The 17,898-nt window shown below is 32.8% G+C and overlaps 2 protein-coding genes and 1 pseudogene across 3 annotated transcripts in view; 1 reads left to right on the top strand and 2 right to left on the bottom strand.

The window, feature by feature from the left end:
- Nucleotides 1-548, bottom strand: part of LOC105107784 (probable E3 ubiquitin ligase SUD1) — a 6,051-nt gene extending 5,503 nt beyond the window's left edge. The window contains exon 1 of one of the 2 annotated variants that reach the window (XM_011001827.1): nucleotides 95-548. In XM_011001827.1, coding sequence (XP_011000129.1) covers nucleotides 95-403 — 309 coding nt within the window. In that variant the 5' untranslated portion in view covers nucleotides 404-548. The remainder of the gene's footprint in view (nucleotides 1-94) is intronic. The other variant, XM_011001826.1, reaches the window with a different exon arrangement.
- Nucleotides 549-10,863: 10,315 nt separating this feature from the next.
- On the top strand, nucleotides 10,864-15,332 carry LOC105107783 (filament-like plant protein 7). Its single transcript, XM_011001825.1, has 6 exons — nucleotides 10,864-11,258; nucleotides 11,635-11,744; nucleotides 12,027-12,162; nucleotides 12,277-14,182; nucleotides 14,283-14,340; nucleotides 14,515-15,332. The coding sequence occupies exons 2-6, from the start codon at nucleotides 11,643-11,645 to the stop codon at nucleotides 14,995-14,997; spliced, it is 2,685 nt and encodes an 894-aa protein (XP_011000127.1). The 5' UTR covers nucleotides 10,864-11,258; nucleotides 11,635-11,642; the 3' UTR covers nucleotides 14,998-15,332.
- A 304-nt stretch (nucleotides 15,333-15,636) lies between these two features.
- Nucleotides 15,637-17,885, bottom strand: LOC105107781 (uncharacterized; annotated as a pseudogene).
- Between the last annotated feature and the right edge of the window lie 13 nt (nucleotides 17,886-17,898).

Below are 17,898 nucleotides of genomic sequence, written 5' to 3'. Positions count from 1 at the left end.
CTTCCGATCAATCTTTCAATATTTCAATTATTACCTCACAAAATCCCTAATTATCAAATGAAACACACGAAACAAGATAGCAAGAGAGAGAAACCTCGCATTGGCGAGCATTACTATGATTGAGCCACTGAAGGAGACAATCCTGGTGAACAAACTTAATACTACCACTGCAAGCGCAAGGATACCGTAACGGGTTCTCCGCATCTCCTGGATTCCTACATATCCTGCAAACATCCCCCTCCTCTTCCTCGTCATCATCAAACTTCGCCGCCGCCGCTCCGTAACTCTCCTCTACCCCCATCGAACCGGATGGAGATTGTGTCTGGTTTACGCTCTCGGGGACGGCTTCACCGGTGCTCGGTTGTTGTCGTGGCGGTGGCTCCACCGCGGAGTCGATCTCCATAGGCGGAAGGCTGCTAGGGTATGGGATTTAGAGGCGGGTTGGCTCAGTGAGTTAATGGCGCGAGTTGGGATCGGAGAGAGATTCCAGAGTTCGTATTTTTGGAGGTTAAAATATTTAATGAGAAAAAAGGGAAGTGCAACGCGGATTCGGTGTTTTGACACATTTGTCCCTGATTGTGGGGTTTATTACGGGAGTATCCTGGTGGATTTGGTGAGGATAACGAGGAGGTCTGTGCCTGTTTGCTTGGTATGGGTAGATTACGTGGAGGTGTAAAACCGGTAATTCCCGTAGGAGTTTTAAATTCTGTGGTCGTGATGATAATGTGACCTGATATTAACGGATCCGACGGCCTTAACTTGGATGGGTATGAGATTTTTTTATCCAGTCGGGTTGGAGAAGAATCTGGAAATATTAAGATTGGTTTCATAAATAATTTGCACTGCATTTGACAATTCAAAGTTCATAAATAATTTTAAAGTTTAAAAATATTAAAATTATACCAAGATATAAGTTTAAAAAAAATTGAAGGCATTTTCAATACACGCACACACACAAAATTCATTGTTCATTATAATAATATAATTTTTTTTTTTTGCCTTTAAAAAAACAATAACCTTGGTGATAGTGGTATTTTGATCTTTTCAAATGCTCCATTAAAGAATTAACCAAGAGATAAATATCTTCTTAATTTATTTATTTTTTTGTGGTGAAATAATCTAATTATTCTCTAATTCATCATTTTTTAAACCGACAAAGAAAGGTATTTTTATCTTTATATATTTTAAAATACAATAAAATAATAAGTTTATCCTTAAAATAAAAAAAATAAACCGTATATATAGGGTTTTTTAGTTTTTTTTCACTTAAGCTTTTTTTGTGATTATAGGTCCATTAAAGGTATTTTTATCTTTTAACGAGATTTAAATATTAATTAAATTGAAAAACTTGATGGCCCATAAAAAACACTCGCTCATTTTGAATTATGCGTACAGCATCTACGGTATTACAAAATCCTCATTTGCAGTGTTGTTGGAAAAGCCGCCATGTCCTCTTTCTTCTACAGTAACACGTGTTGGTAAGAGAATGACAATTTCTCTCCCTTCAACCTTTTTCTCCTTTTTTTTTTTTAATTACATATTAGTTTTTTTTATTGTTAATATTTCAACCTCGATTTCTATTCTTTTAATTTGTAATTTTTATTCTTGGTTCTTTTATTTTTTTTTGTTTTTAAATTAATCCTTTAATTCTAATTTTTATATATTATTTTTTAATTTTATTTTTGTTCTTTGATTTTTTTAATTTTTATTGTATATTAGTTTTCTTAACTTTGGAGTAGTTGGGAAACAAATTGGAACTGTCGTTCTAAAATAAGAGAGAATGTCAAACCTCTTACTTATCTTAATTTTCAGTGTTCATATTGTGTTGTTTGTCTCAAAAATGCTGTTGATTCTCTTGCCAAAGCACTGCAAATTCATGTTTTCCTTTAGTATTCTGCAGCTCAACCATTATATATCAAAGTTATTACCTCTGAATGAAGAAAATCATGTCTTAGCTTATCAAGCATGCTGTCTCGTAACCATCTAGATGGTGGGCAAGTGATAAAGATTTGGAATCAAGGAGTTTGCTCTTTCTGTAGTCTCAGGTTCGAGTCTTTGGTTACTCATATGATGGCCACTGGAAGCTTACATGGTCGTTAACTTCAGAGCCCATGGGATTAGTCGTGGTGCACGCAAGCTGGCCCGAACACCCACGTTAATCTAAAAAAAAAAAAACATGCTGTCTTGTAATTAATGTACGGTGGCCTTCTGTTGTTGATCTCCAAATGCACAGTGTACTTATGTTGTTGATGTCTGTTTTTGTTAATCCTAGGGCTTGCAATTGAAGTATTAGGAGGAGGTGATATTACCTTTTCCTATGGGATGTGAAGAGACCACATTGTTCATGCCAATGCCTGTTTTGGGCATCCTATTTGCTTAAATCGATGGATATGCTATACATGTATGTATATATAGGAAATTAAAAATGCCATAGTTAAAATTTATAGCCTATGATTTGTTTAATCATATACTAAATAGTTGTAAAATTACAATATTTTAGTTTGAATTTTGAATCATAAATATCCAAATATAATTATATTGAATTTAAATATAAAAAATCCATATCTAAATAAGTTTGAAAAGTAATTTTATGTTCGAGTTTGGTATAAAGTATAAACAGTACAAAACCTAATCTATGTGTATTTGTTGTCCTTGTTTTACATTTCATCAAATTAAATCTCATTTATGTACCAAAAACTTTGTTGCCATACCTCAAATTAGCCCTATATTTTATAATTCAAGTCTCAATTAAGTTTTTAAAATATTAAATTGGTTCTTATGCAAGGAAATATAAGATTGAGAGGATAAAACGTAAGCTAGAGATTTCATTCAAGATCCCGCTTGTGTTGTATTTGCTTTCTTTTAAAAAAAAAATACCAAAAGAGAGTTGATAAGAAATTAATAGTTAAATCAATATAGTTCATCTACTGAAAAATAATCATATAACATTTGTTTAAAGTATTTTTTATTTAAAAATATATTAAAATAATATTTTTTTATTTTTTAAAAATATTTTTAATATTAATACATCAAAATAGTTTGATAAAATTAAAAAATTATTAATTTAAAATAAAAAATTTAATTTTTTTAAAAAAACATTTTCAAAATATAAAAACAAACAAACAATCTTTTAGCTATTATCCGATCTATACAGGAACAAATTAAATTTCAAACAGTGATATTACTTCCATGAGAAAAAAAAGAATTGGCTGACATTAGTCAAGGGAAGACCGAAATGGGTTTTCATCGATGCTAACCGATTGATACAATTTAAATAGTTAAAAAAAAATTCCAAATGAATCTAAAACACCTTTAAAAAACAGTAAAAAACTAAAAAACAATCATTCAAAAAGCATAGATTCTTACGTGGTGGCTCGAGCCCACCTCCCAATAAACATGGTCTTCGGCAAGATCCCAAGCCCATGCCCTAGGCATACTCCCAACTAGAAAAGGAGCATGGGCGTACTTCCATGCACTAGGCATATGCCAAACTTCCTTTGCAGGACATGTGCCTATGTTAGGGCTGGGCGTGACATGCCAAAAACACCCCTGCAGGCTTGGGTCAACACGCCTTATTCAGCATTTTTGGATTCATCTTCACCCATCTTTTATCTTTAATAAGTTCGTAAACTTTGCTCGGGCCCCATGTTTGTTAGGAAATTTTCTTGGAATTTCACCCGTCGGTATTTTATATTTATTTTATTATATATTATTTTAAATATAATACAATTTAAAATATTACAAATATAAAATTATAATTTATTAATTTAGTCTTTTTTCTCCAGAAAATAAATTATAAATTATAAATACATTATAAATCCACCACAAAACCTTTCTTCTTGCATAAAGAGAATTCTATGAAATCATCATAGTAACCAAATATTTTTACTAGTCTTTGTAGATTAACATTATAAAAACTTAAAAGATTGTTAATAAATTTAAATAAAATAAATATAAAAAACCCAGAAATGGACCCAAACAATCCTAAAAAATAATATAAGCCCAATAAATATCTAAAAATTATGGGTTTAGATATGATAACTAGAGCCAAACTCCCAAAAAACAGAGCTTGAGCAAGAATCCTAAATCTATACAAAGGTTGGACATATCGTCACGCCTAGCACCCTTGTGGGCTCAGGCCACCACATTCAAGCCCAATATTTTTGGATCCATCTTTCATCTTTAATGGGTTCGGACACTTGTCCAAGCCTAACATTTAACAATAATTTTTTTTTTTGGATTCTACGTGGGTCTCTTGATATTTTATATTAATTTAATACGTATTATTTTGAGTTGAATATAATTCAAAATATCATAAGAGTAAAATTATACTTTTACTCATTCTCTCTATAAAAAGACAAAACTCATGGGTTATAAATATATTATGAATTTTTTAAACTAAAAATTTACAATTTCTTTATTTTTAATATTTCAACATATATATTTTAAAAGTTTATCTCTCTAAAATATCATTATATTTTTTTTATAAAATTATTAATTTTATTATTAGAGAATCCTTGTATTCTTTAAAATAAATCTTTTATAGTTATTAGCTACCAATCATATTAACTCATTAGATATTATCACAGCTAATAGTCATCATAATCTATTAAGTATCATCTGCTATTATTAACTATCTAAAATTTTTATATCAAGTTATAAGATACTTTCATTAAAAAACATTAATTAAATTACTTGTACTAAAATAAACAAAACATTGGGTAATATTAACTGCGGAACGAGGATTTAATCAAGTGCACATTTGCAATTCAATATGGAAAATTTAACATCTGTTCCAACTTTTTTGTCGTGTACATTAGATGATAATATATAAAAGAGCTTAATTAAGAAACCAACAAAATAGTTACCATGAAATAACTATTTGGCAACAGCAAAGACCTTTGTGATGAGTTGTGCGCGGTGGGATTGGTAAGACACACAAGGCACTTGCTGGAGAGTAATGGTAGCGCTTGCATGTCTTCACTCAGTCCGAGTTCCTTCTGCACGTAGCCGAAGCGCTAGGATAATCACAGTGACTCAGTTCTCCATTTGTTTCCATTGCTTGACCAAGGGACAAGGAGGGAGACCAACTGACGAAGCTTTTGAGAAGCCATTGTCTTGCCTTCCTTGCTTAACCTTCAAAAAAATCACAAATTCTCAGCTTCGAATAAGAACATTTCGTTCGACAGAAACAGCAGGCTAGGGAAAGAAGCTAGCTACCAAGGTCTATACAGAGACAAACCAGTTTTGGATTTTCTGTTAAAGGAATCTACTTTTTTTATTTTGACAAAAAAAATAAATTATTAGTACCGTTACAATTATAGTTTTCATCCTTAATTAGAATTATTAAGCTCGGTGAATAAACTTATAGGCCCATAAAAATAAAAATAAAAAATAAAAAATAAAAAATAGCAAAGCAAATCAAAGGGAGTACTTAAACCAAGGTGTCACAAATTATATAAGGGTTGAACTTATTAAATTGATTTTTAGCATGATAGAGTTGTAGTACTTTTAATTTTGATTAATACCAAACATAATTTATTAAACAATACACGATTTCAGGACAGATGATCAAGGAGATCGCTTTCTCCTTTGAGTTCTTGAGTCCATGAGTTTGAATTTTAAGATTTCGTTTTCACAAGAACTTATTTTTTAATTTTAAGATTAGAATTTTATAATTTTTTATATTCAAATAAATATTTAAATAAAACTTATTTTGAACCACCACAAACTTATGAGACATTGAAATTCCAAATATAATTTCATGAGAAAAAAAAATACATTTATGATACAAATAATAGATCTCTTATGTCAAACAGTCGTCAAATAAAAAATTACTTATACAAACTAATTATTAAATAGAAAACTACTTTTTATAAATTGATTTATAAATGCGTTTTAGCAACTAGCCATTTAACAGCATTTTTTCAGCACTTTATTGTTGGCCGAATAATTGTTTTCATGGAAAAAAAGAAGAGGAATACATAGGCTTCTTCAATGTGTTTTTTTATAGTAAATACAAAAAGAATTTAATGATAAAATTAAAATTAAAAATATTTAATTTAAAAAATAACAAAAAAAAAGACTTTAGCTAACTGAGATCAACCTATCAAACTCATGATTCGAATCATGTATCCCATTTAATTATACATTAACCATATGCATGAAACTTTCTTTTATATCAAACAATAATTTAAAAAAGTAAAATAAAAATAGGGGCTGCATGTGGGATTGAAATAAAAAATAACCCTAAATTATTTAAAGATTGATAACAAAAATTATCACAAAACAAATAGAAACTTTTTCCTAGCTCAAATTTGTTTTTTTAGGCAATTTAAAGGTGAAAAAATACCTTCAGTGGATCTCCCCTCGCTAAATAGAATCCATTAACATTAAAATCAACTATATTGGTAGTTGGAATTGATGTTAACGATAATTTTCTCTTTCTACAGCTAAAATCTCGTGATTCTCTCTTTTTTTTTCCTTTTAAATCAAGGATTAAAAAATTAAAAAAAAAATAAAGTTTTGGACTAAAATTAGCTCTTTGTTTTCCAAAACTTAAAAAATTAGGGTTGTAGTATTTACAATTTAGAAAATATAAGGTTTACAATAAATATTTTGTTCAAAAATCAAAATAGCTACCCATCCCCCCCCCCCTTTCACTTTAGTTTTATGTTTTGTAATCTTACCATTTCCTAATACATTAACTTAGACTGGCCTCCAATTTGATCATATAAGAGTGAAATAAAAAAAATTGTATTGAGATAAAGAAAAAACCATCGTGAATAGTGAGTTCATAGTGTTTTGTGAGAGGATCCATAATGTAATTCATGCTAATTATTCTATAGGTACTAACACTTTACTTTCCAGTACACCAAAAGCTCTATTTTCTTTTATAACCCTTCAAGCTCCATCCGAGATTTTAGATCCACTTCTATATCAATCCATAAGAAAAATACTCAATCCTTTTTATTAGTAAGTCCATAAAGTTACCATAATTTATTTATTCTTGTTATTCTTCATCTTTTATTTTCTTTTTAGCTTCTATTCATTGTCTTTCTAAACTCTCTTCCTATAAAGAGGTAATTCTTAATCCTTTTTGGTACTAAGATATAGATGAGGAACTTTTTTCTTTGCATAAGATAAATACTTAGAATTTGGTTCCTCTAGCTCCTAGTAAAAGTGTTGTTGGTTGTCGTTGGGTGTATAAGATTAATACTAATTTTGATGATTTTATTGAGCGATACAAAGCTAGATTAGTTTCAAAAGGATACTCTTAACAATATGATATGGGTTATGAGAAGACATTTGCTATTGTTGCAAAAATAACTGTTATTTGTACTCTTATTGTAGTAGCTTTGGTTTGTCAGTGACATATCTCCCGACTTAATGTTAAAAATGATTTTTTGAATGGAGATCTTCAAGAAATATTTTATATGGCACCCACTCCTGGTGTTTCACATGACTTTAGGTATGTTTGCAAGCTCAAGAAAATGTTATATGGTCCTAAACAAGCACCTTGTGCTTAGTTTGAGAAATTGTTTATTGTGATCTATTCTCTTGGATTTGTTTCTAATAATCATGATTTTATTCCTTTATTAAGTGCATTGATGTAGGCTGTATCATTTTATTTTTAGTTGATGACAAGATTATTATTAGTGAAGGCATTAATAATATTTCAACTTTGAAGATGAAGTTAGCTAAACAATTTGAAATGAAGAATTTAGGTTCTCTATGATATTTCTTGGGTATTGAGATAACTTACTCACCCAAAGGTTATATTTTTTTTCCAGTTAAAATATATTGCAGATATTTTTGAGTGAGCTATAATTACTCATAATAAGACTATAAATGCTCTTATTGAGGTTAATGCAAAGTATTTTTTTTTGTATGGTTTACCTTTGTTAGATTGTGCTTTATACCATGTTATTGTTGGAAACTTGATATATCTCATTATTGCTCGTCTAATTATTGTATATGTTATTTATGTTGTTAGTCAATTTATTACTTGTATTATCGTTCATTGAACAGTTGTTCTTCGTATTTTATGATATCTTTGAGGTATAGTCTTTTAGAGTTTTTTATTTTTATTCATCTTTTTTTTGAAACTGTGTGCATACTCTAATGTTGATTATAGCAGTGATTTCATAGATCGCAAGTCTGTTACTAATTTTTGTATCCTTTTAGGTGATTCTCTTATTTCTAGAAGACTAAGAAACAATATATTATTTTCAATTTTCAAATGAAGCAAAATATCATGCTATGACATCTACTATCAAAAATATTTTTTAGTTACGTTGGTTACTTATAGATATGAAAGTTTTCCTTTTTCATCATACTTTTATGTATTGTAACAACTAGAGTTCTATTTAGATTACTCATAACTCAGTTTTTAATAAACGAATTAAATACATTGAGATTGATTGTCATCTTACTCGTCATCATCTCAAGCATGACACTATGACTTTGCCTTTTGTTTCTTCTTTGTATATTTCAGAGTTCTTTATCAAGTCGCATTTTATTTTTCAATTTTATTTTCTAGTTGGCAAACTCTCGATACTTGTAACTGTTGTATCGTGAGTTTGAAGAGAGATGCTATGAAATATATGGTTATTTTATTTTATTTATTAAAGGTAGAATAACTTTTTTTTTTTTTTTTTAGTTTAGCCTATATTTAATCTTTTTTTATTTAGGTTAAATTTGTTCCTTTAGATTATTATGATTATGTTGCATTAATGAAACCCTAGCCTCCTTCTGTTTTATTTTTTGTATTCCTTTTTATTTATTTGAATTGTTTAACAATTAAATAGAAAACTACTTATAAAAACTGATTATTACACAGAAAACTACTTTTACAAATTGACTAAATGAGTTTTAGCATCAACTAGCTATTTGATCACGCTTCATCACATGCTGAATAATTTTTTTTTCATGAAAAAAAAAATATGTAGGCTCCTCTAATATGTTTTTTTGATAGAGATTAACCTACTAAACTCGTGATTTGAATCATACATCCCATTTAATTATATATTGATCAGATGCGTAAGACTTTCTTTTATATCAAACAACAATTTAAAAAGTAAAATAAAAATAAGAGCTCATTTGGTCTTGGAATAATTAAATAGCCCTATATTATTTAAAGAATGATAACAAAAGTTTTTTTTTGAAAAAAAACCCTATAAAAAACAAACAAAAAATGGAATTTTTTTTTTAATTTGAAGGGATTAAAAATACATTAAATAAAAAAAAGTTAGATGTGTGTGCCTACTTATACACCTGGTCTATAAAATGGTCTGACTCGCACACTAGCCCATGAAAAAAGTCAAGCTTGCGAGCTAGGTTTTTATTTTTTCTAATAGTAAAGGGCAAACAATTTTAACTAAAAACTTTTTTATAGATGTCTCGTTGTCAGCTAACCTAGTTTATAGTGACTATGAGTTGTTGGAAAATTAGGTCGTATATATTATTTGTCCAAAAAGTTGATTTTCAATTTATTTTTTACCTGAAATATTTTGATAAACTCATAAATGACATTAAAAAACCCAAAAAGGGTACAAAACCTAAAATTATCCTGAACAAAATTTTTTTTCCCCCATCTCAAATTTATTTTTTAGGCAATTTAAAGATGAAAAAGATACCTAAGTGAATCTCTTCTTATTGAATGGAACATGTTAATACCAAGATCAATCGTATCGATACCAAGATTATCAATGATTTTTTCTCTTTACTGCTGAAATCTCGAGACTTTCTGTTTTTTTCTCAATAAAAATAAAAGCAAAATGAAATTTTGTACTAAAATTAGCTCTTTATTTTATGAAACTTAAAAAATTAGGCCCTAATATTTACAATTTAGAAAGCATAAAGTATACAATAAATATTTTGTCCAAAGTTAAGAAAAGCTATTCATTTTCCCTGTTTTTTCATTTTGGTTCCATGTCTTGAAATCATGATTAGGCATGTTATCTTGTCGAAGAAAAATGAAAATTTAATTAATTATTAGGCGTATAATAAAGGTGCAGGAGGTCAAAAGAATGGTGGCGCACGTCTTTCAATATTCTCCAATGACATTCCATAAAGTTGCATCTTGAAAATTGCTAAGGTGAAAGTTCTCCCCCCTGAAAAGAATGAACGTTTAAGACTCCCCTCCCTCCCTTTACATATTTATATATATATCTGACTTTTGTTTCACTATTGTTAAAATTCAAAAAAACAATTATTAAAGTGAAGACATGAAAGATAATTGAGCAACAATTCTTAATGATTCCAAACCATGTCAAAAATGGAAAGCTGAGGGGCATGAGTTGTGTAGCATTTATGTTGCGGCATGGAAGTATTGCGGTGGTGTTTTTTAAAATATATTTTATTTAAAAATTATTTTTAATATTAATAAATTAAAATATCTAAAAATATAAATCAATTCATTTAAAATAAAAATATTTTTAAAATATAAAAACAAAACATAAAAATCACAAATACAATTGACATCACGACAGCCATCATATGCTCCACAATGATTTGCGAGACCCACAACTTGCATAAGACATTCCGTGGCTGTCTAAAGATCTTAAAATCCGAACACATTCCTGCTACAAACCACGTTTTACTCTAAAACGGAAAAGAACAATACCTCAGACAGAATCATTTTTATCAGGTCCCATTTCACTTTTTATGATGCCTCGTATCACACCCTCCTTCGAAGCCAGTGCTAGGCACTCCATCATAATTCACGGAGCGTGCTACACACGAGACCTTAGTTAGCATGGCACCATCTATCCATCCTTTGATAATCTCGCATCCCGAAGTAAATCAAGATAACGAAACCAGAAAAGGATAGCCTCAAGCGGTCAAGCCTCATCTTTCACTTGCCTTACCTTTGGCAGTTTTCATCGTTTCTTTTCTCCCTTTCCCTTTACCTCACTGTCTCCTTCTCTCCCTCTCATTTGATTAGCATACTTAGGTATAGTTGTCGGTGGTGCAGTAGCTAAGCATCCTATGCAAGAAAACCATGCTCACATTTGTCCTTGTATAAGATCACATGATCTCTATGGGCTCAAGTTCTTGTGCTCTATACACTACACTCGACTGTTTGTCACTTCACAGTTTCTACCTTACCCGTCAAGGTTTTGCTGCATTTAAGTCTTGACAGTCTCTACATTAAATCTTTCTCTCTCTATCTCTCACAGCTCCTTTGGAAGGAACATTAATGGTGGATGATCGTTTATAACTGATTACATCTCTTCTTGCTAAGCCAGGCTCAGGTGAGCACCGGATATATATATGGTGTTTGCTTCTTTCTTCTTCTTCTTCTTCTTTGTTTTTTTTTTAAGATGGTAGCCCGCATTATAGGCAATAGCTAGATATGGTAATTGATGCTTGCTTGCATTAGTAGATGGTTCAAGTAGGCTCATCTTTATATAGTTCCATCAAATGATCGAGAATAATTAAGGGTAGAAAGTTTGCAAAGCAGATGATTGCATCATTGAAATGACACTAGGAGCTGAAATCTTTAACTAGAATAACTATGCCACCACTGTGTTCATGTTGAGTATATATGTTTAAACTTCGCATCAATCTTTAACTGAAATCTTGGGAAGAATGTTTCTTGCTTATGAATTTACTTTTAACTATACACAGAAAGTAAAATGATGGACAACAAGACATGGTTTTGGAGGAAAAGATCTTCCGAAAAGACAATTGTAGCAACAAACAAATTCGGCATTTCTGTGAAAGGAATTGATGAAGAGGTAATCTCAGAGGCTTCTTTCGTTCAAAGCCAATTAAATTTCTATTTCAACTTCCACTTTCCCTCTGTGAAAACACTTTTATGATCCCTCTAATGTATGTGATGTAATCAAGTCCTGTAGCAATCATGCTTATACATTCATTGTTGTTTCTTTCTTTCTCTTCTGATTCTTTCCTGAACTTGCATCTCAGTACGAGCTGGTTTCTTGTCCACATATTAAACTTACTTCATGGTGAAAAATATGAAATCTGACTGATGTATTCCCTTTGTTTCATTTCAATAGACACAAAATATTCCAACTGGGAATGGAGTAGGACCAGTTAGAGCTGTAAGAAACTTAAACGAGAAGTTAGCTTCAGTGCTTCTTGATTGTCATGTTGTGACAGAAAATGAAAAATCAGTACCAAGACCCACTGCAGGTGATTCTTCCTTCTTGTGTCTGCCTGTATATGACATTTGATTATCTTTCTTCTTTATATACTTGGCTAGTAGTCTTTTGGTCAATCCAATGGGTGGATATTTTTTTATTGTAGGCCAGGAAAAGGAAGAGGCAGAAGTAGATTGCCTAAAAAAGGAACTGGATGGAGATCCGAAGAAGGGATTAGCTGCAAATCAAAAATTAAGTCACTCAGATGCTGCATTAAAGAAATGCATGCAGCAGCTGAACTCTTTCCGAGAAGAACAGGAGCAAAAGATACATGATGCCGTCATGGAAGCAACAAGTGAATTTGAGAAGGCACAGAAAAATTTGGAAGTCAAGTTGATGGAGACAAGCAAAAGGCTTACGAATTTAGCCATTGAGAACACAAATCTGAGTAATGCCCTTTTACTCAAAGAGAAATTGGTCGAAGAACTGCATAAACGTGCATCTCAGACAGTTGCGGAATTCAATACTCTAATGGCTAGATTAGATAACACAGAAAAAGAAAATGCTTTTCTGAAGTACGAGTTTCACATGCTTCAGAAGGAACTTGAGGTTCGAAATGAGGAGCTGGAATATAATCGTCGTTCTGCTGACACATCACGCAGGCAACACTTGGAGAGCACGAGGAAAGTCACAAAGCTAGAAGCAGAATGTCAGAGACTCCGTACCCTAATGCGGAAAAGGCTGCCTGGTCCTGTAGCTTTCTCAAAGATGAAGAGTGAAGCCGAAATGCTGGGAAGGGATCAGATGGAATCAAGAAAACCGAACCTCACCAGAGATTTGGTAGTCAGAGACCCCATCATGGGAAATTTTCCAGAAACTCCTGTGAAGAACGTTGATTTCCTGATCGATCAATTGCTTGGTAAGGAAGAGGAGAATAAAGCTCTCAGAGAAATGATGAGCAGGAAGAATGCCGAGCTTCAATCTTCAAGGATCATGTTTTCACGAACAGCTTCAAGGTTATCACAGGTCGAGGCTAAGCTTATAGAGCTTTCTGGAGACCAGAGGTCTTTGGAGCTGGCAAAGCATAGTCCATCATCACGTGAAATCCACTCTCCAACTGCAGGTTCGGATACTGGATCATTGGCTAATGCTCTAATCGCAGAATTGGAACACTTCAGAGATAGGAAACTCAAGAGTCCGTCGGAATGTAAAGACATTGAAGTTCTGGACATGAGGTTAATGGATGATTTTGTTGAGATGGAGAAATTAGCTATAGTTTCCACACAAACACCTTCTGCAGGTGGGAATCGCTCTTTCTCGGCTGGTAAGGAACTAGTTCCCATGGAACAAGATCATTCTGGTTATAGTGACAAGGAACAAGAGATCCATTCAAAACAAGATTCAACTGACAAGTCTTTTGACTGGCTTCAGGTAGTTCTGAATGCAATATTTAAACAGCAGCGTATTTCAAAACGAAGTCTAACTGAACTCCTGGAGGACATTAAAATTGCTTTAGGGTATATAAATCATCCAAATGCTTCTGAACCTGATGCAGCAGCATTGTCAAGGCATCCTTTGGAATGTGATATTGGTGGTTATATCACTTGGAAGTCTCCAAATGGATCTTCAATTGCAAATTCATTGAATGAAACTTCCAGTATCGACACCCCTGTGAAAGAAACAAGCAAACAACATGATCAATCTAAGCTGAGTAATCTGCAAGAAGAGAACGGGAGACTGAAAAATGAGCTGGATAATATGGAAGCAAGGCTGCAGTCTGCAACTGATAAGACGGAGACCCTGATGGTGAAGCTTCGGGAATCAGAACAAAGTGTTGAAAGGTTACAAGCAGAAGTGGAAATTTTGAAGGAATCAAAACGAATGGTAGAGGATCAGATTGAAAATCAGAAGTCAATCAATGAAGATCTTGATACTCAGCTTACAGTTACCAAAGCTAAATTGAATGAGGTCTTCCAGAAATTTTCGTCTTTGGAAGTTGAATTGGAAGACAGAAGTAACTGCTGTGAAGAATTAGAAGCAACTTGTCTTGAGCTTCAACTTCAGCTGGAAAGGTAACGAGTTTTATCTTTTTGTGCAGTCTGCAGATTATCGGAAAAATTAAAAACTTTCCTGATTGAAAGAGAATTTTGATATATTTGTAACATTTAACAGTGCTGCAAAGGAAACCATGAGCTGCGGCATAAATAAAGAGGGAAAGCATCCACAGGATGTAAGTTACCGATCACATCTTACTGTGATAATTAAAATTACTTTGTAAGATATATACACCCAACACCTTAGCTAGGAAATTAATTTGATAACAAAAACAAGATAATCCAAAGAGTTCATTCTAGATAATTGATTTCTTTCGCACGACTGCCGAATCTGATGGTAAAATTTGCAGGGCTGGGAGATCAAAGCAGCTTCTGTGAAGTTGGCAGAATGCCAAGAAACCATCCTTAATCTTGGAAAACAACTGAAGGCTCTGGCTTCACCAAGAGAAGCAGCACTCTTTGACAAGGTTTTCACCACTACTGGTGCCACTACCACAGCCACCAATATCAGGAACATGAACAAGCGCTTCTCCTTACGTGATCAAATGCTAGCTGAAGATAGATCTAAGGAAATTATTCTCAGATCTCCAACTGAAGATGCACAAAAATCCTCTCTTGACCAGTCAGATAATGGTAATGGATTGATTAGTCCTAATGCCTTGGTATGCGCTCCTGAAGCATATATTGGAACAGAGCACAAAGCCGGTGATGCTGCAGTTGAAGCTCTGGCTATTGTTCCTTGTAAAAAACAAGGATTTGGTTTGCTAAGGAGGCTATTAATGAGGAGGAAGAAAGGGACAAGCAAGAAGTCCCGATCCTTAGTCAAGGTATGATAGAACTTGTTGAAGCCGAGTTGGAAGAAACTGCTGTTGCCATGACTGCACCAATGCAAACTGAACTGGTGAAAGCCACGGTCTTATGTTTGAATATTTTAATCTTCACTGGTTTTGGTTGATGATTGGAAAGAGTGATAATGCGGGCATCATACTTTTTTCTTCTTTTCAAAAAAGAAACGTATATTGTCTTTATGTATTGCTTGATGTGTACATGCATCTAGGTTTGAGGACATAGGGAGCTTAAAGTGGCACCTGTAACTGAGAAAATGGAAGGAGATGCTTATGCTGCCATTAATATTGCTCATGCATATATGTGATTCATTTTTACTTGACATTATGTAGTATTATCCAAAATTTAGAATAATGGTGGTGATTAATTGAGTATTATTCTTAAATTCTAGTGTAATAATTACTTACTTTTTAAAGTGTTTTTTTATTTAAAAATATATTAAAATAATATTTTTTTAATTTTTAAAAATTATTTTTGATATTATTATTTTAAAATAATATAAAAACAACAAAAAAATATATTAAATTGACATGCGTCAACACACTAAATTTATGGAGAAATGGTTAATGGTTTCGTGTGAAAACAAGAAACAAAGCCAGCTAGGTGATCACTCTAACCCCCCTCCAAACTAATAATCTGATCATCTCTATTATCCACAACAGCCAATCCACAAAATTTCTTACAGCCAAAGAGAAGATATTCTCTAACTGGACAGAATGAAATGTATGCTCAACTTGCTTATTACAAAACGTGTAATTAAAAAGAAAAACATATGCATCAAGTTTTACATCTTCTTGTACTATATAGCTTACAAAAGCTCTGCATTTGCCTCAAAAACCATGCGATACAGACCACTTCCACACTGCCCCTCCAATAACAGAACAGCTGAAACATATAGAAATCAGAGAATAGTTTTGAAATCAAATTTTATGACCATGAACCAAACGATTCTTTCCTCATCGGTTGTTAATCTCTGTACAAAATGAATCTCGCATCATCTTCAAATCCAGCCTCTCTATAACATTCAGCGATGAGCTCCATAAAATCATGCCAGGTTCCTTAAATAGAAACTAAATCCAACAAGAAAGCAGCCTCATCCAATGCATTCTGCAGGCCAAATCAATATGAGCATCAAAACCAGCCCGCATGTATTCGATGAGAGTTTCTAATCAAAATTTGGTTTTTGATTATCGGCTTTAGTGGTACCTGTGCAGCTGCCTTTCCCTTCTTCAAATTCTCTTGCCTACCCTCTTCACTCACCTTTTCCTTAATGTATTCAATTTGTTCACCCTCCCAGTGTGCACTGCCCGCTTCCTGATCAGGAATAACCAAAATCAAGAAAAGGGGAAAATAAGAAGAAGGAAATGTTAGATCTAAAAGACAACGAGTTCAGATTAAAGAAGGGTCAATACATGTTATGCACAACCTAAAGTCCATGGTGATTTTAAAGCAACCCTTGCAGCATCTTCCGATGTACGTCCAACCCTATAAAGAAAGTAATCAAAAGGATTGATTGAGAAATAACGACGCAAGACTGGTAATATGTGGAAGCATTCTGGAAAGACCTGTACAAACCTCTGCAAAATCTCTGCATAGAATACAAAGGGCCTTCCAAATCCTGGAAACAGACCCTTCTTTATATAGAATTCCCCTGTCACCATTGCCAAAACCTTCCACCCACAGTATTAGAGAATTTGTTAAGCACAGAAGCTCTAAAAATTGTAAATATTGACGGCCAAAACCATAAATAACTTACATGATCCCCTTGCTCAAAATGGCGCGTCAAGTATCTGGGAACAGCCTTAAGAAGATAGCCATCACAGTTTGCAATCCGAGATTCGGCAAAATCACCCCCTCTGTAAAGTTTCTCTCCAACTTCTGAGGCAGCATGAAAGAGTTCACCATTACTTTCATTTAAATTGTTGGCATCTTCCTCAACCAGAATTCTGTGCATATTGCAAGTGCTGTAGAATATAAGCTGCCCTTGTCCACTGAATCAAAACATTTTCTTAGACAATGCCCAACGCAGACACAAAAGTTGAACTTTTGAGGTGGCATTGAATTTAATATAATGAATAATCAACATAATCATGCACACAACAATATTCTCCATCTAACTATTCAAATTGATGCATGCTTACAGTTTAATGTGTTACATTCATGGCTAAAAGCCACACATTGCGAACATCCACAACCGGCATCTCCATTCCATGTGATCAGCACCAATTTTGTGAAGATAGGTAAAACAATAAATAAATTTTCCAAATGCCATTAACAACATCGAAACACAGTAGAAAATCAACAACAATTCAACAAGAAAATTATACGTATCTTACCCAGGTGGGGCTGTTGGCCACCGCAGCAGTGCAGTTACAGAACCTATTGGCAAAACACGTCTATGATATGAAACTGACAGTTACCGATTAAACTGCCATGACTCATGAGCGTACCATAATACAATGTACACCCAAATGTACGTCTAACCTTACAGATTCTCCGATAGAGCAATAACAAGTGGTATCGACCCTTGTTTGGCCCCTGGAGATATGATGGTTTCACTACAACCAAACAAATTGCAAAAAATAGCAGGTCATTAATGGATAGACCACCAGTAAAGAAAGATAAAAGAAAAAACACTCTACATTTTCAGGGTTTCTTCCAACACCATGGATTATTATGGCAATGATCAAAACATCTAGTTGGAAGCATATTTAGCAAGTAATGAAGATGCTGAGGAGGTTGAGTAGCGGCTACATCCTCAATGAATGATATGTGGCCTGAACTGAAATAAAGAAAAACAAGGCAACATACACACTTGTGGATATCAAGAGAGAAAGGGATGGAGGATGAGTGCCTCCACTTTTCTTTTTTTTTCATGTTGAATAAAG

Source organism: Populus euphratica, unplaced genomic scaffold, assembly GCF_000495115.2.
Source record: "Populus euphratica unplaced genomic scaffold, PopEup_1.0 scaffold166.1, whole genome shotgun sequence".
In the NCBI taxonomy this organism is placed as follows: Eukaryota; Viridiplantae; Streptophyta; class Magnoliopsida; order Malpighiales; family Salicaceae; genus Populus; species Populus euphratica.
The sequence above is the reverse complement of the archived record's forward strand: the minus strand, read 5'-3'. Positions and strand labels throughout refer to the sequence as shown.